Raw genomic sequence first — 22,463 nt, 5'->3', positions numbered from 1 at the left:
GGCGCGCTTGGCCAGCAGCTGCCTGGGAGGAGCGCCGCCCCGACCTCTGCCCCCGCCATGTTTCCTCCTCTTGCAGCCAACAAAGCTCGTCCCAGGCTGGGACGAGCTTTGCCGGCTGCAAGAGGAGGACGCGCGGCGGCGGCGGGGGGGGGACCCTGAAGCGTTCTCTGTGGTTGTTTCTTTTCCCACCGTGATGTTGAATCAGTGCCCGTGCCTGGCCTGGGTTCTGGAGGGTCATCCGCAGGGCTGCCCCCCCCCCGCTGCCACCGCCGCGCGTCCTCCTCTTGCAGCCGGCAAAGCTCGTCCCAGGCTGGGAGGAGCTCTGCTGGCTGCAGGAGGAGGACATGTGGCGGCAGGGGGCGGAGGTAGGGGTATAAATACTGGTGAAGTCCTACAGAATTCTGTTGGCTTCTGAAAGATCAGGAGGGGCTTAGCCTCCTGAGAATTTGGAGTCAACCCGAGAGGCCTCTCGTTCTCTGCATGCCTTGGGGTGGGGGAAACTTTGCTTGCATGTTTATTTTTCTGTGTGTTCTATCAATATTTAGGAAATAGGATTCTACTGTGTTGGCAGGCTGGCATAGCGTCTTGCTGGTCATCTTGCCATGTAAATCTCTGAATGTTTTCATATAATAAAGATAAGTTTTATTTTAAGAAGAGACCTTTGAATGTCTCTGCCAGCGCCTTAGTGATTTCCAAGCTTACACCTCTGCCTTTGGTAAGGAGGCAACACTCAGGAGACACACGAACCGAGGGGAGAGTGTGGGTGACATGGGTGAACACGCTTTCATAGACATGTGCAGCCACACACATTTTTCTCCCAACACCTACTCTTCTCCCACCTTCTCTCTTTCAGTCTGTCTCACACTCTATCATTCTCCCTCTCCCAACAACTACTGTCACTCTTTCTACCTCCCCAGGATGCCTTCTCTTTGTTTCTTTCTCCGTCTCCTCTTTCTCCCTCTTCCAATGTCAGTCTCTCTCTTGTTCTCCCTCACCCAACACCTGCTATCAATATCTCACATGCCCCCCCTTTCTCCATTCCCCCCCTTCCCTGCCCACCTCACTGCTTTTGGCTCCTCCTCTCCTACCCACAGTACCGCTTCTGGAAAGGTAATGATGGCAGGCCTGGTGGCAGCAGCAATTCCACCCCCTGCAGTGCCACTGCAGGAAAGGCAGCAACGTTGAGCTTGCTGGTGGTGGCAGCAACAGTTCTTCCCCCTCCTCCCCCTGCCTGCAGCATCACCACCAGAGAGGCAGTGATGACAGGCATGGCAACAGCAGTTCCTCCTCCCCACATGCAGCACTGCAGCAGTCTCCCCCTTACACATTGTCTCTGTTGATGAGGTGCAGTGGTAGTTATGTGCAAGCACAGAGAAGTTCCCTAGGGAAGGTTTAATCCCCCCTCTCCATTTTGGACTTCGGGGTGCTCCTAAGTTTGTGGGAAAATCTCCCTTCTCTCCACCTGGCCCCAATCTACAGACTTAAATACCCACATCTGAGGCCAGGGTGAGAACTCAATTTATTTATAATGGCATACTCATCCATTATAGAAAACAAATCATCTGTATTGGCAATGTAAATGAACAGTCCACAAAGACACTGTATGGAAACAAATTTTAAAAATGAAAAAAAGTATATTCATCTATCCTTAATGCACATCAGTGAGTAATAAACACATGTAGACATTTAAAATAGAATTAAGCATTTTGAATGTGATTGAAATTATGCTCTTTTTTCACAGCTGTGACATATTGCTACTAGTTGATCTGCTAGACTTTAGTAAGAGAAGAACTGAGATACCATATTAATCCACTAAAATCAGGATGGGAGATTTCCCAGTTGTTTCAGCAGCACTTTCAGAACATTACCTTTACGGAAGAGGACAGCTCCAAATTCGCCATGAGTTGCTTTGGAATTGTCTTTCATAGCCTTGAAAGTGCTCCTCTCTGCAGCACCACAAATATCTTCATCATCTAGGTTCAGGCCCAAGAATTCAGCTATCTTTTTGGCTCCCACAACTGGGTTCTGCAATAAGAAAAGTAAAGCAATATTTATGATCAGTTTATGCATTTTTGAAGTAAGCTATGTCTTGTGTAAATTTATATCCTAACAAAATTAAACTATGGCTTGCTTAGGGAAGGTGATGATGCAGAACAGGCTGGCTTCATTTGGAACAGCTGTGCTGATTAGTGTAGTTTGAAGGCACTACAGCTTGACCAAAACAGAGAGACATACTTTTATATATCCTGAATGCAGGAGAATAGCCTGAATGTAAGAATAGCTATGGTGGATCAGAACAATGGTCTGTCTAATGTATCATCCCTTCATAAGAGTGACCAGATAGACGCTAGAGGGAAGCTCACAAGCACGGCCCACCTTCAACAGCCCTCATCTGTGGACCGTTCTCCAGCATATGACCATCTAGCATCATGGGAGAAGGGAAATTTCTCTCTCTCTGCCCACTATGTCTATATCATGCATAATTTTGTAGACTTTTCTTATGTCACCCTTCAGCGGCCTTCCCCCCCCCCCAACCACAAAGACCCAGATGCTTTAGTTTTGCCTTGTTGGGCAGATGATGCAACCCCATGATCATTTTTCTTGCAGTTTTCAGCCTTTCCCCCCCAGCACTTCAATATCCTTTTTGAGGTGATGTGATCAGAATGGCACACTGTATGAGGCTATACCACCATCTTGAATAAGGGCTTTGCAAGTAGTTTTATTCGCAGCCCCTTTCTCAATGATCCCTAGCATAGAATTTGGATTATTATTTTTTGCATAACTTTGCTCACACTTTAAAAAATGAGCCAGTCTGATACAGTGGTTAAAGAGAGGAACTGGGAAGCCTAGGTTTTGAATTCCAGCTCAGGCATGAATTCCAGCTCAGTGGGGTGACTTTGGGCTTGTGACCTTCTCTTTGCATAACCTTCCTCAAAGAGTTGTTGTAGGAGTAAAATGAAACCAAAAACCCATCAATATTTCTCTGAGCTCCTTGGCGCAAGGGTAACAAAAAATGTTACTTCATTAACTTCAGTTTTGGGTTAGGTGGGCTACACTTTCCAGTAAAATGCTTCCATTATTCTATGTACGCTTATTAGTTCAATTGTAAGAAAAGTTGCCTGAACTGCATGGTAACTTGGATCCACCAGAGTGTTTCCATAAGACAGAAGGAATTCTTGCTTGTGGATCATGATTTTCTCACTTCCTCCTCCTTCCGCGGCCCATAGTGACCCTGAAATGATACTTCTGGGGCCAGTGGACCCCTAGGAACACTATTTTAGCAGCACTTGGAGCTGCAGTGGGAGGCAGGAGGCAAGACAGCTGTGTTCTGCAGGCAGAAATCCTTCTGTCCATATTAAACCCCTTGCCCAGTGAAATATATATAACTGTACCTTATGTAAAAGATATAACTGTATATCTATAAACTTTGTAGATATAAATTTATAGATAGAAACATCTTTATAGACATAAACTGTATTAATCCTACCTCTTTTATTTCTTCATAAGTTATTGGCATGACATTGTCTTTATCGATATACTTGTTCCACACACAAAGATATTCAATGTAGCTTCCCCAGGGCACTAGTGGAAACCAGAAATCATGAAGCAGTGATTACAAGAAGTCCAATAAAAGCTTTAAAAAGTTAAATTTATTCACTATAGTTCCAGATTTACCCTACTCCCAAACAGCATGGCTAAGCACAGCAAAAACAGTTAAACTTCGAGTCAGAGCTTATGATGGTGTTTGGGATGGGGGTGTAAAATTCCTCCTAAATGTCATCTGCTCCTGGATAGCTATATCAATTTTTGATGTTGCTTGAAATTATCTACTTCACCCTAAATTCTTCATTTTATTGTCTCCCGGTTTGATAAATGTGGAGAATTTATTAAACCGGGAGACAATAAAAAACCCAAGCAATATTTTTAAGTTTTAAGACTGCCTAGTTATAACCATTCATTTGTGCTTTACCAATAAAGAAGTAACAAGATTCATTGTGACTGTCTACTGAATTTGCATTAACTGGTTTGAATAGGCCCAAACAGTGGGTGACAAGGGACTGAAACTTGACTTGGAAAAAGTAAGTCATTGTAGATGCATCTAGCTTTCTGTGTACCCCAGTGTGGGAAGGCCTTGTTTAGTATCATTCCTTCATTTACCTCTTAGCTAATACATGGGATGTCACATTTTTGCATGAAGGTAGTAAGAATGCACTGGCATGGACCCTATGCTGCAACTGACAGATATGGAAGAATCCCAGAAACAACCTGACTTTCTGAGGCAAAATTGTCAGCAATACCGACTGGGCTCTTTTGCAGTTGCAGAGAGCATGTTTTTCTATTGTGCTGGGAGATGACTAAGAAAATATGTATCTATACCTTCATTGCTTCCATTTAGTTTTCGTTCCCTACATACCAGAATTTTGGGAAATATAGGAATCAGTACATGACAAAGGACCCAGGTTCTCATTTAACTGCATCTCAGAAATAAAATTTAGGATGCCTGGTGTATCAGGATCTGGGATTACAGGAATCAGGTATACTCAGATGGCTACTCCCCCATGTATACATTTTACCTAGATTAACTATTAAAAGTCAGTGTACACTGAATATTAGGGCCAGCCCTTTAGATGCCCTGGCAGTGTCATAAATTTTGTGAGTAAGAAAAGAAAAAGGTTCAGTCCATCTTGCTCAAGAGCTATGCCATTAACAACTCAGAGTTCCTTGCCCATTAACAGGAGTTCTCTGCATTGGCCAGTTCTTACACAGAGAACTCCTGTTCACTTCTCTTGCTCTCTTTCATTTAAAAAACTGAACATCATTAAAGAAGATGTGGACATCTTCAAGGAACAGCTGAATCAGGACATTTATCTCCAGAATTATTCAACTAAATATACTTTCTCCCTTCTTCCCCTAAGATGTTTATGAGAGGCCCACACATTTGTTCATTGAAACACTGCCCATTTTCTTTTCATACAATGTTAGTGGACTGTGAAAGAGATACACTTGGACTGTTTATACACGTGTACTTTGTGTGTGTGTTAAACATGGATAGAAAAGGGAATCTCTACTTTTTCCTTCCATTAAAGCTCGGAAGTAGTCGTTGAAGTTGTCATAAGGCGGATATGGAGAAAAATTGTTTGAAAAATGGAAAAAAGATGCAGCTACATCTTTTGGATTTCGAAGCAGCAGCAGTATCTAAAAATAAATAAATAAATGAAATTAGAACAAAATCTGAATAAGGATCAAAATCTAAAATGTATCAATTCCTATTGATTTTCTCCCAAACATCACATTTCATTCCTTTTACCATCTGTGACAGCCCTTAAAACAACCCTTAAAAGCTTCAAAATGCTGCACTATCAGAGTACCACAGGAGTTAAATCTGCTCAGGAATGGAGACCTTTGAGTGATTCCAAGCACTCTAATTGGCCAGCTCCAACTATGGACAGAAATGTTTATTAGCTGGATTCTGAGCATTCTTACAGATTCTTGATTTGAGAGAAGAGAGATGATTCTGTACTTTAACTGCTGAAAATCTGCTCTGAGGAAGAATTCAGTTGAACTGAATGAGTCTGAGTCTCAGCCTATGCTGAAAGCAAGTTTACATAGACACAAGAACTGGGAATGAGATTTGGCAAGGTTGTTGGGTAGTGAGATGAGACTCCCATTCAGGCCAAAGGAAAGGGGATATAGCTTCTAGAGAGAGAAGATTCTCTGTTCCAAACAGAGAGAGTTATCTCTGAAAGAAAAAGAACCCCTGCCCAGTTTGCAAGGAGAAAAAAATGACTACACTACTTTGGAATAAGGGTCAAAGTGACCCCAATATTACAGCAAAATAATGGAAATCTGATAGCGCTCTCAATCATGGCATTAGCTACTAAGAAGAAAGTCAGGCCACAAGAATAACTATCTTCAGCAATGCATGAAAAAGAAGAGTAAAATTTTGAATTGGGCTCAAAAATGCCCCTCATTGAAAACATCAAAACCCCACAGAAATGTAAATAGGGTCAAACTGACCCCACCATTAAAAAATATATTCTTTTAAAATATATTTTAAAATATATTCTGAGGCTCTTCCAGGACGTGCTGAGTAACCTCTGGTTCAAATGACCAAAAAGTGCCCCGGGCTGCCAGTTCTTCCATTGTTGTTCAAAGGAGTTTTGAATTTCAAGCCTAGGCATTTGAATTTCAATTGGTTCAACAAAGGGTAAGTTTGAATAGGTTCAACAAAGGGAAACAATTAGCTCAGTGGAAACCTGATAGCTCTCTCAATCATGGCCTTAGCTACTAAGGAGTCATGTAAAGTTCCAGGCTGAATGGCTCCTTCAAGTCTGGAAAATGCGGAGAAGTTCAGAAGATACCTTCAAGCATGTCCTGGCTTGTCTGCAAGGGGGATAGAATGACCCCATTTTCCAAAATTCCAATACAGTTCAGATTGAGCTTTTCCATGTGGCTTCCTTCACCAGGGATCATTCCCAAGAGAAAAAGAGTACAGACATTTTCAAACAACTTTGTGCCAATGATACTTGAAGGTGCTTCTGAGAAAGACACTCGAGAGGATTATATGTGAATATACTGAAGATTGCAAATGACAAAAGTACCATAAACCAGATTGACATTGTTTCTACATGGCTATTGTTATGAATCTATTAAAGTGGTATGTCTTTCTAAAATGAATTTTTTTATGTTTATAAATTTGAACTTTCCCTGTATTGGGAAACTACTGGCTGAGATTTTTGGCCACTGACTCTGGGATAGTGCAGAGGTTTGTTGACTTGGCTTTGGAGGTTCCTCTGGATCCTATCATTCTATAACTGCCACTCCACAAAGAGCAGAGGGAGTTGCTTTGACAATACCTGATTTGGTGAATTATCTTGGTTTTTTTCTTTTTTTCTGGTTTGACCTGCAATTTAGGGTTTATTGTAATATTTCCTGGAGTTGATGGATTGGATGGAATGAAAGGTGTACCTTTGTATTTGGTGGATTATACTTGCTGGTGGATTTTTGCATTTGGTGAATTATACATGCTGGTGGATTTTTGCTGGATTTCCTATTTAACTTTGGGGATCATTTACTTTTGATTGTTCTTTTTTTAAATTGGCTAATACATTTGTATTATTTTTGACCTGGTGGAATGGATTCGTTTTCATTTTATTTTTCTGTTTCCTTGTCCTTTTTCTGTTGGTCTGGATTTTTGGATTACCTCTGGATTTTGATTTTTTGGAGCTGATTGAGTCACTTGGATTATACCTGGTTTGGCTGGATGGTTTTTATTTCATATTGATTTGGTTTTGTGGATTACCTATGGTTTTCATCAACTGTATTTGACTACTGGCCAAGGGACTTGGACACAGGAACTTTAAAGATTTTGGATACTGGATACTGGAACTCCTGAGGTCTGGCCTTTCAAAGAATTGTGCAAACACTATTTTAGGAACTAACTATATTATATATCATTTATTAGGAGATTTAAAAATTTTGGATTGTGGAACTGGACACATTTATTACTTTTTATAATAAAGGTGCTGGTAAGAGAGAGCTTTATAAAAAACTAATAATAACAAGAATAAAGCTTGTAATCGAGGCAAAACTACATAGGGGTGTATAGTGTGGGAAGCAGATGGTGGAAATTGTTTCTGCTGAAATATAGTCTTTGAATGTCATATTGTTTAGACTATTGAACAAGATAAGGAGAACTGCAGAGGTGGTGTTTGAAAATCATTACTGTGATTAAATTGTTTTGGAACACTGAGATCCACTTGGAGTAAATATTATTGAAACATTGAAAAACAACAGGTTTTACATTGACACTGCCAAGTATTGATTTGGTTTTGTGGATTACCTATGGTTTTCATCAACTGTATTTGACTACTGGCCAAGGGACTTGGACACAGGAACTTTAAAGATTTTGGATACTGGATACTGGAACTCCTGAGGTCTGGCCTTTCAAAGAATTGTGCAAACACTATTTTAGGAACTAACTATATTATATATCATTTATTAGGAGATTTAAAAATTTTGGATTGTGGAACTGGACACATTTATTACTTTTTATAATAAAGGTGCTGGTAAGAGAGAGCTTTATAAAAAACTAATAATAACAAGAATAAAGCTTGTAATCGAGGCAAAACTACATAGGGGTGTATAGTGTGGGAAGCAGATGGTGGAAATTGTTTCTGCTGAAATATAGTCTTTGAATGTCATATTGTTTAGACTGTTGAACAAGATAAGGAGAACTGCAGAGGCGGTGTTTGAAAATCATTACTGTGATTAAACTGTTTTGGAACACTGAGATCCACTTGGAGTAAATATTATTGAAACATTGAAAAACAACAGGTTTTACATTGACACTGCCAAGGGGAGGGGGAGAGGATTGGGAAAATTGTGATTTGTAAATGGAAAATGGCTTCTGCTTCAATGAAACCCTCCCCAGGTGCAAAAAAATCAACAGCCTCAAATTTAGCTAAAATGCAAAATCAGAAACTACAAAACATGATTAAGGAGGCTGTAAATAAAGCAATAGAAGGTACACTCCCCCAGGCCATATGCAATGCATTACCAATTGTGGTGGAACTCTTACAAGCAATATTTGATGCTTTAACCCTGCAAGTAACATCTGAAACCCAAGAATATAAGCAGCAAATTGTTGAAAATACTCAACAGTCTACCACACTGAAACAGAATACTACACAACTATAGGAGAAGTCAGAAGAGTTAGACCAAAGATGTCAATTTATGGAGGCCAAGCAAGACCTCCTAGAAGATTCTCTAATTAGGCTGGAGTTAGATAAAGCATCATATATGCTGGGATTTCAGAATATTCCAGAAAAAGTAGATGAAGATGTTAAAGAGGAAATGACCAAAATATTGTCAACATATTTGGAAGGAGAGTGTACCCAGGACATTTCAGATGAGATATATGTTGCTTATAGAATGAACTCAGCATATACAAGAAGAAATAAGGTACCCAGGGAGATTCATGTGAGATTTCATAAAAAGGTAATGAGAGATACCATTCTGAAAACTGCAAGCAAAAAACCACTACAGGTACAGGAGACAGAAATCCCAATTCTTAAAGAGATTTCATGGAGAGTAAGAGAAAAGAGGAAAAATTACACCCAGCCCACAAATCTGCTGAGAGAGAATGGAATAACATATAGATGGCTACTCCCTGAAGATATCTTCTTCATGGTAGAAGGAAAAAGATTCAAAATAAATTCAATATGTAAAGTGGAAGACTTCTTTAAAAAATATGGAGAAGATTTGGGAGCTAAAGTAGAGGAGGAGGAGAAAGAAGAAAAAGAAGAAGAAGAAGAAGAAGAAGAAGAAGAAGAAGAAGAAGAAGAAGAAGAAGAAGAAGAAGAAGAAGAAGAAGAAGAAGAAGAAAAGAGTGAAGGAGAAGAAGATGATCAACAGGACAAAGGTGCAACAGGACCCAAACCACAGAGTAACAAGACTACAAGAGAAGAATAGAATCGGGAAATTAAACAAAAAATCATACAAAGATGGATAGGAGCAAGATGAAGATAATTTCCATTAATGTCAATGGTCTGAATGCCCCACATAAAAGGAAACAAATATTCCAACAAATTAAGAAGATGCAAGCAGATGTAGTTTGCTTACAAGAAACTCATATTAAGCAATTGGATAAAAAATACTTGGAAGTTAAAAAACTTGGGGAATCCTTTCTTTCAGCAGATAAGCATAAGAAAAAGAGGGGAGTGGTTACCTAAGTGAAAGAACATTTACACCCAAAAATGATTTATGAATCAGAAGATGGAAGAGTAGTGATTGTGAAAATACAGAGACAAGCTAAAGCAACAATGGCTGCGGTCACACGGAGCATTAGCCACGCTAGAGCGATGGAAGACAGGCGGAGTTTCCGGGCGCGATCTCACCAGCACATCTGGGAAGCGTAGTACTTCCGTGGCTCAACTGAGGCTTCCCGCCGAAAACACGCAGCAAAAAACTAGTACCTTGGAGGTACTAGTTTCCGGTAACTGCGGGGCAAGGGCAGGCGTCTGATCGCATTTCTGGAGGCATCCGGCGCCCGCCCATGTCCCCTTGCGAAAAAGGGTTTTTTTCCCCACATCTCCGTGGATGCGCACAAGTACACGGAAAAAAACACATCCAGTTTGCCGCACTGCGCGCTTCTTTTTTGCGCGTGGAATTGTCTTGCGATCAGCACCACTCCCTTCCCACGGAACCTCCACAGTACCTCCACGGTACCTCAACGGGAGGTCTGATCTCTTTACCACACGTTAGTTTGCCCCGGGGCAAACTGCCACGCTTCCCCCCCGCAGTTTCCTGCCCGTGTGACCGGGGGCAATGATTGCCAATATCTATGCCCTGAATCAACAACAGGAAGAATTTTTCCAAGGTCTACAGGAAACCATTGCAAATCAAAGTTATGAGGAAATATGTATTATTGGAGATTACAATGCAGTATTTGACAAAAGTGCGGACAGGAAGAGTCAAACAGCAAAACAAAAAAGGCAGTGAACTACGAAGGTTCTTTTTACAATTGGCAAAAGAATGTATTTTAGTGGATTCCTGGAGAATCAGAAATCTGAACAAAAAATAATATACCTTATTTTCCGCAAGGCATAAATCATGGTCAAGATTGGACATGGAATGGATATCAACTAGTATGGTTAATAATATCATAGAAGTAGAAATTCTCCCTTTGACATATGCAAAATCATAATCCTTTACTTTTGACTTTACAGGATACACCAAGAAAAACCAGATGGTCAATGAATTTATGGTTACTAAAAGATCCAGAATTTATTATTAGATCTAATGAAGAATTTTAAGAATTTTTTAAAAATAAATACTCAAGCAGAGACTTCACAAGATGTAATCTGGGATGCATTTAAAGCATTTGCGAGAGGATGGCTTATTAGACAAAATGCTCTGGTTAGGAAAAAAAGGAAACAGAAGTATACACAGATTGAAGAACAAATTAAAAAGAAGAACAAAAAATGCCATTAGAACCTACAATAGAAGACATAAGTTTAAAAATTCAAAACCTACAACACCAACTTAATTGTATGTTAACCCAAAAAATTGCAAAAAAAAATGTTTGCAAAACAAAACTTTTTTGAAAATGCTAATAAACCTACTAGATGGTTGGCATATAAACTACATAAATAAGCAGATAAGAAACACATAATTTTTTTAAAAAATGAACATGGTGAAGATTAAAATGCGCATAAAGAAATAAAGAGTATAGTTAAAAAGTTTTATAGAAAATTATATCAGCAACAGAATTTCAATCAAGAACAGATTAGAGACATTTTACAAAAATATAATAAAAAAGAGTTTACTGAAGACCAAAAGAAATTTTTAAATGAACCAATATCTTTTGTAGAATTAACTGAAGCCATTAAAAAGCAAAAGAAGAAGAAAACACCAGGTCGTGATGGGCTACCTGCAGAATTCTATCAATTATTTGAAGATCAAATTGCCTTACCACTGAAGAATACCATTCAAAATATATTTGAACAGAAGAAATTCCCAGAGTCATTGAATCAAGCACTAATTACACTAATACATAAACTGGACACAGATAAAAGAGAAATTAAAATCAACCAATGTCATTACTTAATGTGGATTATAAAATATATGTTTCTATATTAGCAAATAGGTTTAAAAAGGTACTGATCACAACAATTCATTAGGATCAATCTGGGTTTCTACCAAGAAGGCAATTGAGAAACAACGTGAGAAATACCTTGAATGTTTTAGAATTTTTTGAAGCACATCCAGAAAAACAGATGGCTCTTTTATTTCTTGATGCAGAAAAGGCCTTTGATAATTTAAATTGGACTTTTATGTTGGAACAATTGTTAGTGTGGAAATGTGGAGAATATTTCTACACTATGGTGAGAGCAATCTACTCAACACAATCAGCAAGAATTATAGTAAATGGTGATCTTACGCAAAATATCAAAATTGATAAAGGAACAAGACAAGGGTGCCCTCTATCTCCGCTTTTATTCATATTTGCACTGGAAACATTAAACAATATGATCAGACAAGATGGAGAAATTAAGGGAAATTAAGGATAGCAATCACGAATATTTTAAACAACACATACTTAGAGCAGAACTGCTTAAATTTGGGAGCAAACCCAAAAACAATATTATACTAAGACACCAAAATGGATCTCTCCACTAGAAGCACTTATGAACCTAATGATATTTTCCAAAGAATACTTGTGGAGATACCAAGACTTGCTAGACAATCAAGACAATTTAATCCAGCAAGAAAAGTTGAAGGAAAAAGGCATTAATTTGAATTGGTGGGAAAGATAGCAACTTGACTCCAGATATGCGAAAGATAAAAGTGTGCGGTTTTACAATGTACCTTTGGAAATATATAAAATTATGTGGTCTACTGAAGGGAAACATATAAGACTATTTTATGGAGTTTTGTTTGAAATGAAAATGCAAGACAAGGTGGTAAAAGATGTAACGATTAAATGGGCACAAAATATAGGCCATAACATAACATTAGAACAATGGGGTAAGATCTGGAAGGTTAACATAAAGCTTACTAAAGCTGTGTCGTATAAAGAAAATTTGTACAAAATGTTTTCTAGATGGCACATGACACCTGAGAACTTAGTAAATGGTACCCAAATATGTCTAATGTATGTTGGAAATGTAAACTAAAAACTGGTTCCTTTTATCATATGTGGTGGACATTTGACACTGTGAAAAGATACTAGATATGGATACATGAGATATTACAAAAAATGCTTGACACAAATGTACCATTTATACCAGAATTGTTTTTATTGAATATCGTACCACAAAACTTTAATTTACATTATGTACATATGATAGTATATATTGTTACTACAGCAAGGATATTATATGCAAAATACTGGAAAAAAGAAGAGACACCTATGAAGGAAGAACTAATTTTTAGACTTTTGGAGGCAGCAGAAATAGATAAGTTAACTTTACAATTGCATGGAAAATTAGAAAGTGACTTTGAAACAAAATGGGCGAGATTTTATAAATGGCTACAAAGTTACTTAGAAGGTCATAAAGTATAAGATATAGATGGCTTAAAAGAACCTGATTCTTCAGATACATGTGATCCAAAATGTAACAAAGTATAGTCTCTGGCTTCTGTATTTCTAATCTATTTTTCCCCTTATCTCTTCTTCAATCTTTACTTATGAAAATAATAAAATTTCTTTAAAATAAATCAATGAATAAAATAATAGTAAAAATATTCAATTTATTTGGTATCTATTTAACTATTCTCTATGGTAATAATTTTTGCTTTGTATTTGTACTATATCCATAGTTCTCCTGTTTTTACTAGCCTCCATATAAGGCCTGAAGATGTCCTGGAAATACAATTAATTAATCTCCAGACTGCAAAGATCTGTTCTCTTGGAGAAAATGGCTGCTGTGGAGGGTGGATTGTATGGCATTATACCCTACTGAGATTCCTCCCCTACCCAAACCTCCTCCTTCCCTGGCTTCATCCCAAAATCTCTAGAAATCTGCAATCCAGAATTGGAAACTCTAGTTACTGCCAAGCCTAGTCCCATGAGTCCTCCCTTAAAGGTGGCCTGCCTTTCCCCTTGCCTTTTACTGATCGAAACTAAGGTTGGAAGGCTGGCAATATGGTTGTGGTTGCCTAGCAAAGGCCACTGAGAGCATTTTTTTCTTAAAACTACAGGCACCACTTCTATAATTTTGGAGGGCTTTAACCCCCATAAGCATATTTATTTTTAGATTTTAGATTTTTTTGGCAGAATTGTCCCCCCCCCCCAGTCTCCCAGGTTTGTAAAAGGGTCTGTCTTATCTGTCCATGGCTCCAGTCTCTGGATTTATCCATACAAAGATTTGGGCATGTTGAGCATTAGATATATTGATATATCCAGCCTCAGATGGTGACTGGACAACAAAAGGGTATAAAAAATTGTGGAGGCCACTCTGTTATCATTGTGTGTTACTATGTAATGATCATTGCTGCAAACCTGGCTTTGTGTGTTTTTTTTATTATTACGATTTATTGGCCTGGGGCTATGTGAATGGACCACTAAAAGCATTATCAACAATTTGATTGACTACAAAGTGTAATACAAGGGTTACTCACTTTGGCTTTATTCTCGAAGACAGATTTTGGAAGCTTATCAGCACGGAGGTGAGTAAACATAACTCTCCTTGATGGATAGGTGTTCATCCTCTTTTACAGCCAAAATAAATAGGCATGATATGAAAAGTAAACAATCCATTAGAGAAAGCACAAACTTTTCTTTACTCTTTCTTCAGAATGTCCCTTTGACTGTCTGCCGCTGTCAACATTGATTAGGCAATATGGGCCTTTCATCCTACCTTTTGGGAAAAAAATTCAAGGCCTTCAACATGTCAATTAATACCTTTGCTTCTAGACAGCACACCTTAATACTTTGGAGGTGAATTTTTGCTTCCTATCACAATATTTCAGGGCTAAGGCTGGCTCACTAAAAGCTTCAAAATGTGTATGTTTTTTGTTTGTTTTAAATTTTAGTTAAGGAAGGAGAGGGAATCCTCCATTGTGTCCTCAGTACTAAAAAGTTCTACCAGGCTGAAAAAAGTTGGTGAATCTTACAGATAACTTTATACATTCACACACATATATATATCAAATCCAAAGTTCCACATGCAATCTGGCAACAATATAGAACCCTATCAGGAGTTGCCTTCTTATTTGCTTCAATAGGTAAGGGCAGCTTTGTGGACACAGAGCTTCTCCTTTCAATGAAGATCATGGGGAAGCTACTGAAATTGCTTTACGTAAGAAGTGGCATCCATGCTGATCTATTTTTTCACCAGTTTGGAAGAGTTTTGTATAAAGTCTTTAATTTGCTTGTAAAACCCCACCTTTTGAGGCAAACAGCTATTATTCCCATTTTACAGATGGCACACTGAAGCTGGATATAAGACTAAGACAACCTAGTCAGTTCATAAATGGTACAGAACTAAACTCTTCCCCTCCATGTCCAGCATGCTGTTCTCTGGTTCTTGTCATTCTGGTTCCCAGCAGCAGTTTAGATCAGAGATAAAATGTAGATCATCTACAAAAAGAATCACTGGTGGTGGCGAGTGGATCAAGGGCTAGTTTGGATTTCAGTAGCATTCCATTATTCCATGGCCGAGAATAATGAAGAATGCTATTCACTGTTTTTAGCAACATTTTGGGAAATTCCCAAAAACAATCTGCTCTTTTGATTGTTATTTTCAGCAATGCCTGCAAGAATGTTCCTATCTTCATTTGCATTGCCTTTTCCTGCCTTCATTCTCACTTGGCTTCATTTGATCTCACCGATATTATCGTAGCTAAATCTGATTGGCTACAAAGTATCATGACACCACCATGTTCAATGTATGATCCCCATTTGGCTGAGAGCAGCTGTATAATCAAGGAAAAAGAAAATATAGGGGGGGGGGATAGCACTGAAGCAGCAAAATACTCATAAATAGGGGAAATAATGGTGCAAAATAGGATCAGGATGGGAAAAAGTGACAATTCTATTTGGGAAAAAAGTTCCCAGGCCTCAATCCAAAATCATTACTATGAACCCAGAATTCAAAACCAGGAAACAGGAACAGCTTTAGAGAGTATAGCTATGAGAAGTATAATGTTTACTACACTGAGAGGGAACAAAAACTAAATAAAAATAGAAGACTTCCCCAGTGATATCCAACCATGATGGGCAAGGAATGGAGGAGACCTCATACCCTCTCTGACAATAACAATTCATAGAGTTGGAAGGGACCTAGACCAATTTCCTGCATTGTGCAGGGGGTTGGATTAGATAACCCTGGAGGTCCCTTCCAACTCTATGATTCTATGAGTCTTTCTATTGAAGTCCATTTCAGAGACTGACCCAATTAAGCCATAATGGCCAAACCATAGTTTGTTCATCAGTACTGTACCTTGGGCTCCAGCATGCTCTCTTCTTTTCTCCCACACTCACCAATTCTCTCTCTACAGTAATTAACCACAGTTTGCTGTGACATCAGTAATGAACAAACTAGTTACTGCAAGCCATAGATTGTTTACAATGAGCCATAACAACCCAATCAGTCCACTGAGGACCATTCTAGTCTAGTTGACCCCCCAAATGAAGGACAATAGTAAGATGGAAACACTTCTGAGGAAGTAATAAGGAGCAAGGGGGAGAGAATGAATGGAAGACAGATAGTAGTGCAGGGTCTGTATAACCATTTTATTTTACAGTCTTTCAAATCTTTGCAAAATATTCAGTTCTCACCTTATACTTGTCAGTATCTCCAATTTCAATATAAGGAAATTCTGCCAGCAGTAGCTTTTCATTAAGCTTGTCTGGTTCATGTTTCTTTGCAGATGTTATTACTAAATCTGTAACTATCTGGCCAACCCAGTTGGTACCTGGGAAAACAAAACGAATGAAAAACTGGAAATGGAACATTATTGAGCTGATAACCTATACAAGATCCTTGACAAGAAATTCTTGAAAGCAAAATGAAGATCTGAGAATCTACTTTGTACTTAATTTGAGACAAGCACCTCTATGTTATTGTAACCTGTATCTAGAACTAGTCTTTAGTCAAATATGTATTTTTAAGTATAGAGAATTCACTAATGGTAACGTGGTATATTTCAAGAACCTTGCTACTCTGTTTTTTTCTTTCTTTTACAATTAGAGTAGGGTCATAGTATTGTAGGGTGTAGTGAAAAGCAATAAAAATTATTTTAAAAAGGAAAGAAAAGAAATTCTCATTTTGTGTGGCTCATGTTGCTTATTGGATTCTTTAGTTGAAAAACAAAGAAACTGGAAAATATTTTAACCCTGCAATATATCTGTAATGTCCACTGCCAGAAAATTAACAATATAGAATTATATAGGATAGCTCAAAGGGTAGAGTAGTAGCTTATTCTTCCTTTAAACTTAAAAAATGATTCCAAGGTCCAGGATTTAAAAAGTAAAATGAGAAAGGAAATGGACTCTTAATATGATACTATAATTCTATGATGAAATCAATATATTACATTCATATTAGCAGAGTTTAAATTAGCAAGTTCCCACACAGATTTTTGGCTAGTGAGTGAGTAAGTCACACAAGACTGAAACAACTTTAAATGAGTTAGTGAAGTCAAGGGCAAATGAAAAGGACAAAAAAGTGGGAGAGAAAACTTAACCCAAAAGAATGAATTAAGAACATAGAAGGTTAAATTAATCCAAATTCAATTAAAATAGCTGAATGTAGAGGGCCCATCTTTGGATTGCTTTTGATTAAGTGTTTGCTAATAATATATTTATTGGCCACTAGGATTCTCTCTCGATCTTCCAGGTTTTTCTCTTTGGGTGTGTGAATTGTGTGCGTGTGTATCCATCCTCCTTTTTTCTTTTGTGGATATGTATCCTCTCTTGCTTTCTTTTTCTTTTATCAATATGCATCTGTGATACAATTTATGCCATTGTACAAATAAGAGACAACCAAAGATAAATTATGTAGATGGATGGATACTATAATTATTTAGATGGATGGATACTATATATAAACAAAGTTAATCTTCAGCTATTGTTGATTTTCCAGGTTGTATGGCCGTGGTCTTGTCATTCCACATGCAATCCACATTCCACAGCCAATCCACATACAAAAGAACCTCCTCAGGAAACAATCCATATACAAAAGAACCTCCTCAGGACAGCTCCTCCATTAACATGTTAACAGCCTGAGGAACTCCTACAAGATAATGACTCAGCACTACCCCACCTTCCTGAGTAGATATAAATTACCTGTCTATCATTTTACTTCTCACCTTGACACAGAGAGTACTCCATCTTTCCATGTTATACCTCTGAGGATGCTAGTAACAGCTAATGGCGAAACGTCAGGTCCTACAATGCCAAAAACACGGCCATACAACCCAGAAAATCTACAACAGCTGATGAACTCCGGCCATGAAAGCCTTCAACAACAAAATTTATCTTCCCTGGAAATAAGGTTGTTATTTTTATTGGAGTAGGAAATGATAAAAGATGGTTATTCTTTCTTATTTTGATGTGTTTTAATTTTAAAAGTATCAAAATTAAAAATAAAGTTTTGAAGGTGTTGAAATAACCTGAAGTTTATATATGTTGAGAATTTTGCTGAAACTCTTGGGATTACTGGTTTTGCAACCCTAAAGTGCAAACTTGACTAGCTTAAACTTTACCCTGGTTGTGTCAAATCAACTGCAAACTTTGGACTTTCAACACTGTCACTTAAAAAGTCACTTGTTAAAAACCCTTGTACCATGTTCTGTCATAATGATGTTCATACGTTGAACAAATTCTAAAGTGATTTATTTTCCCCTCTGTTTCTTCTAGTACATAAAGCCCCAATGTGCCTACACAGTTGATTCTCACATATTTCTTGGAGTGTAGAGAGCAGTCAGAGGATTGCATGCTAGCTATGTTAAGAGGGAATAATTAATTAAGAATTAAGAATAACTTTACAGCTTTATCTGTGGTTTAGTTGGTTATTGAGTGAAAGACTTCTGAGAGTTTTTCTTTTGCACAACAGTTATAATAGCTTCTTATATCTCAAATATTTTTAAAGAAAGCAAAATCTCTGTACACTAAGTGCTGTGAAGTTGTTTCCAACTTATGACGACCCTGTGAATGAATGACCTCCCAAACACCCTATTGTGAACAGCCTTGCTCAGGTCGTGCAAACTGAGGGCCAATGGCCTCTTTGACGGAGTCATGCTGAGTCCTCCTCTTTTTCTTCTGCCTTCAACTTTTCCTAGCATTATTGCTTTCCCCAGGGACTCTTCTCTTCTCAGAGCAAAATCTATTGGAATGTTAATTGTTGCTCACTTTGTGAATCTGGCACCCTCGACAAATATTTTCATAAAAGTCACATTCTCCTTTGGAGCCCTAAAAGGTAAAGGTAAAGGTTTCCTTGCTCGAAAGCCAGTCGAGTCTGACTCTAGGGTTGCAGTGCTCATCTCCGTTTCAAAGCCACAGAGCCAACCCTGTCCGAAGACGTTTCCGTGGTCATGGGGGCAGAATGACTAAACACGAAGGCGCACGGAACGCTGTTTCCTTCCCAACAAAGTGATACCTATTTATCGACTTGCAATTTCTTTCTTTCAAACGGCTACGGTTCCGTCATGCGGCACCCGGGTCTCGAACTGCTGAACTACTGACCTTCCACAGCCTGCAATTCAGCATCTTAATCCCTTGAGCCACCGCAGCTCCTTTGGGGCCCTACAAGTCATCAATATCCTTTTTGTTTGTCAGTAGCCAGAGTTTTCAGTAATTTATAATTTTATCATATACATGCACACATGATGATTCTAATGGGATTCTAGTGATACTAATGGGAGGTGCAACTGCATAACTGCACAGTGGATTGCAGCCAGGGTGGCCAGATCCCCCGCTCTGGCGAGAGACCTCCCACTGGCAGCCTCCCTTCCCTGCCACCACTTGGTAGGGCAGCGGGGGGGGGGGAAGGTGTCAGTCCAATGCTGCAACGCAAACCCAGAAGTGACATCATTGCATCAGGGTGAATTGCTCTGCTTGTGTCCTTTCGATTTGTTCCATTGTTAGCTGCCTTGAGACTAAGAGGATAAGGCACAATCTAAAGGCACAATCTAAATGTTTTAAATAAATAAATAAGACAGGAATGCAGAATCTGAATGCAGACATATGTCGAGGTTGTCCCAACTGAGAGCAAGCCCTGAATATATCCAGAATGTTTACCATGTGCACAGCCTTAAACTCTTCTCTATGTGTGACCAACATACAGGATGCAGGGTGGAAGCAAGACTGCCTCAGTACTAAATCAGCATTTGGAACAAGCTGCATATTCCAGTATAGTAGCAAGGGAAGCCCATATAAGATGAAGCTAGGTCACTGAGCAAATTGACCCACTAAATCAATGGTCGCACCCTCACATGCACTCTCACATGCAGGAGCCTGGGAGAAGTGACAGTACTACCAGACCACCTGCATCCCTTAACCTGCATAGCATCTGTCTTTCCTCAACTCATTCTCAGGGTTGCTAGCCTCCAGGTGGGGCCTGGAGTTCTCCTGGAATTATAACTGATTTCCAAACTATGAAGATCGGCTCTTCTAGGGGGAATGGCAGCTTTGAAGTGTAGACTCTATGGCAGCACAGTTCCACTGAGCTCACTCCCTCCCAACTACCATTCCCCAAATCTCCAGGAATTTCACAAGTCAAAATTGTCAACCTTGGTCCAGACAGATCTACCAGAGCTCATCAGGCAACAGACATACTTATATCTCATCAATCTACATAAACAGTATAGGGCTGGACTGAATAATCTCCCCTGAATTCCCAGTCCTATTCACAGATGGGAGAAGCAATGTACCTCCCTTTTGACTACGTTTTAGGAAGAGGGACATTTGCCCATATTGAGGGAGAAGGAATTTGCTCTTTGATTATCTCAGATTAGCTTATGCTCAGTTTTCCTCCAGACATGCATAGTTGTAATGGGGGCAGGGAGAGATCCAGAAGAACAGAAATAACTGGATATTGTGGAATCGATGCAAGATCCAATTTAGAATCAAATTTTAGAGATTCTCTTCATTCAACTGAATTAAAGGAAAACTGGACAGCAGCATAGAGAGAAATTCTAGAACAGAGCAGGGGAAACTCCTCTGATCCCTGTATCTGGAACCCTTTAATACAGCCACACTAAAGCCTTCACATGTATACAAGTTAGTGCATTATGCAGTGCCATCCTAAGAAGAGTTACACCCTTCTATGCCCATTGACTTCAATGGATTTTGAAGGCTGTGAGTTTGCTTGGGATGGAACTGATAATTCTGAAAACAAAAATTCAGTTCTAGAGTATGGCTACATAGCATAGATACAAAGGAAATTGAGAGCCATACAGTTTCCCACTTTGAACAACTGCAACACTAATTTCAAGTATGTGCTGTTAAAAGTTATGCAGATAGTTTTTTCCCCATGCTATCATCAGTTTCCTGTCCAGAATTACTGAAGCCATTATCGAAGAACCCTTCTAACTTATTTCTACTAGCCTATTACATTCCAGCCCAACACCTCATGCTAATTCTTTTTGTATCAAACAAATTATACTCACCAGATTTACAGTATCCAGCCAGCATGACATCATCACTCCTTGCTTCAAAGGACTCAAGAGCCTTGAAGACCTCCGGACTGCAAAGAGCAGTGGGGTACACAACCCCATCGTAAGTAAACAGCATCTCATCTCGAGTCATCTTTTCACCCTCTTCCATTGCCTTTTCCAGAATCTCAATAAACTTCTTTCTCACGGGTGGCATTTTGCCTTTTTCTCTACCTGCTGCTTTCTCGTCTGCTGATCAAGTGATTTGAGTGAAGAAAGCTAGAGAACTAACTTGGCTTGAGAACACTTTTTGTAACTTGATGAGTTCCTGTTAAATGGAAATACAGATCTTCTTTCAAGCATGAACAAATAGTCTTGTCCAGTCCCACAAAACCTTTGACCTGCTGCAGTGTCTGTTCCTCCTCCCACTCCCTCATCCCTTTAGGGCCCAAATTTTTGGACCTCCCTTATTTCTTGAGTGTTTTCTGGGTGTGTTTTAAATAGCTGCTCCTTTCGTAATATGTTAGCTTAAAAAAATACATCAGTTCAAAGTATAGTTTCAAGCAGACTGTTGTAAGAGTTGCTTATTTTGCAATAGTATTGTTTGGATATCCAGCCGAAGTACCATTTTGTCTAGAATGACAAAGAATTTTGCAGAATGTCAGATAGTGACGGGAAGGGGGGGAAATGTCGCTGTGGAATTGCTTTTCTTGCTGCCTAACTGGTTCAGGGAGTCTGCAGCAGGAACCAGGGAGGGAGAGCCAGAAAGAAGCAGTTGAATTAGGGTTGCCAGGTCTTACCTGGCTGCTGCTGGTGGTGGTGGGTCCTGGTTCTCTTCCTGGAGTTCTCTGTGGTTTTTCCTTAAATGATCGAGAGTTCCCCCTGCAAGATGCCCGGCGTGATGATGTCACATTCAGGTGAAGTCATTGTGCCAGGTGCATTGCTGCAAACAGGGTGCTTTGGGGACGGGGTCCCCCCACCCGGTCAGGGGAATGGTAGCCCTAAGTTGAACCCTAATCCAAAGGAATCACAGAACCTCTGATCTACCCTGACTCAACCCCACCCAAGCTGAGGATGGCGATGGCCAGGGGCCTGACTCACCCATGCAAGGAAGGCCAGGAGAGATTGTGGGATGGGATCCAGGCAGATCCCTCTGACACAACTGAGAATAAATCTGGGAGCTAGGCAGCAACAGGAAGCAGTGGGGTCAGAAGGCAAACCTGGGCTCAGATTTGGGGAAGGCCAGGATGGAAGAGGCTAAAGAGGCAGCCCTGAGCAAGAAAGAGAAAGAGCAGAGTGGGGAGACAGGCAGCAAGGGGAAGAGGCAGGAACTGACTGGGTTCAGGAGGGAGAGGAGA

At 39.4% G+C, this 22,463-nt stretch overlaps 1 protein-coding gene across 1 annotated transcript in view; it reads right to left on the bottom strand.

Annotated features, from left to right (window-relative positions):
* The window catches only part of LOC107113655 (sulfotransferase 6B1-like), a 24,883-nt gene extending 3,351 nt beyond the window's left edge, over positions 1-21,532 (bottom strand). Inside the window, exons 1-6 of the mRNA XM_015415006.1 lie at positions 21,121-21,532; positions 16,289-16,425; positions 14,128-14,217; positions 5,070-5,196; positions 3,488-3,582; positions 1,869-2,025 (exon numbers count right to left, since the gene is read on the bottom strand). Coding sequence (XP_015270492.1) covers positions 1,869-2,025; positions 3,488-3,582; positions 5,070-5,196; positions 14,128-14,217; positions 16,289-16,425; positions 21,121-21,322 — 808 coding nt within the window. The 5' untranslated portion in view covers positions 21,323-21,532. The remainder of the gene's footprint in view (positions 1-1,868; positions 2,026-3,487; positions 3,583-5,069; positions 5,197-14,127; positions 14,218-16,288; positions 16,426-21,120) is intronic.
* Positions 21,533-22,463: the final 931 nt, after the last annotated feature.

Source organism: Gekko japonicus, unplaced genomic scaffold, assembly GCF_001447785.1.
Source record: "Gekko japonicus isolate JY-2015 unplaced genomic scaffold, Gekko_japonicus_V1.1 scaffold5289, whole genome shotgun sequence".
NCBI lineage: Eukaryota > Metazoa > Chordata > Lepidosauria > Squamata > Gekkonidae > Gekko > Gekko japonicus.
Note: the sequence above shows the minus strand (reverse complement) of the source record. Positions and strands in the feature narration are given on the sequence as shown.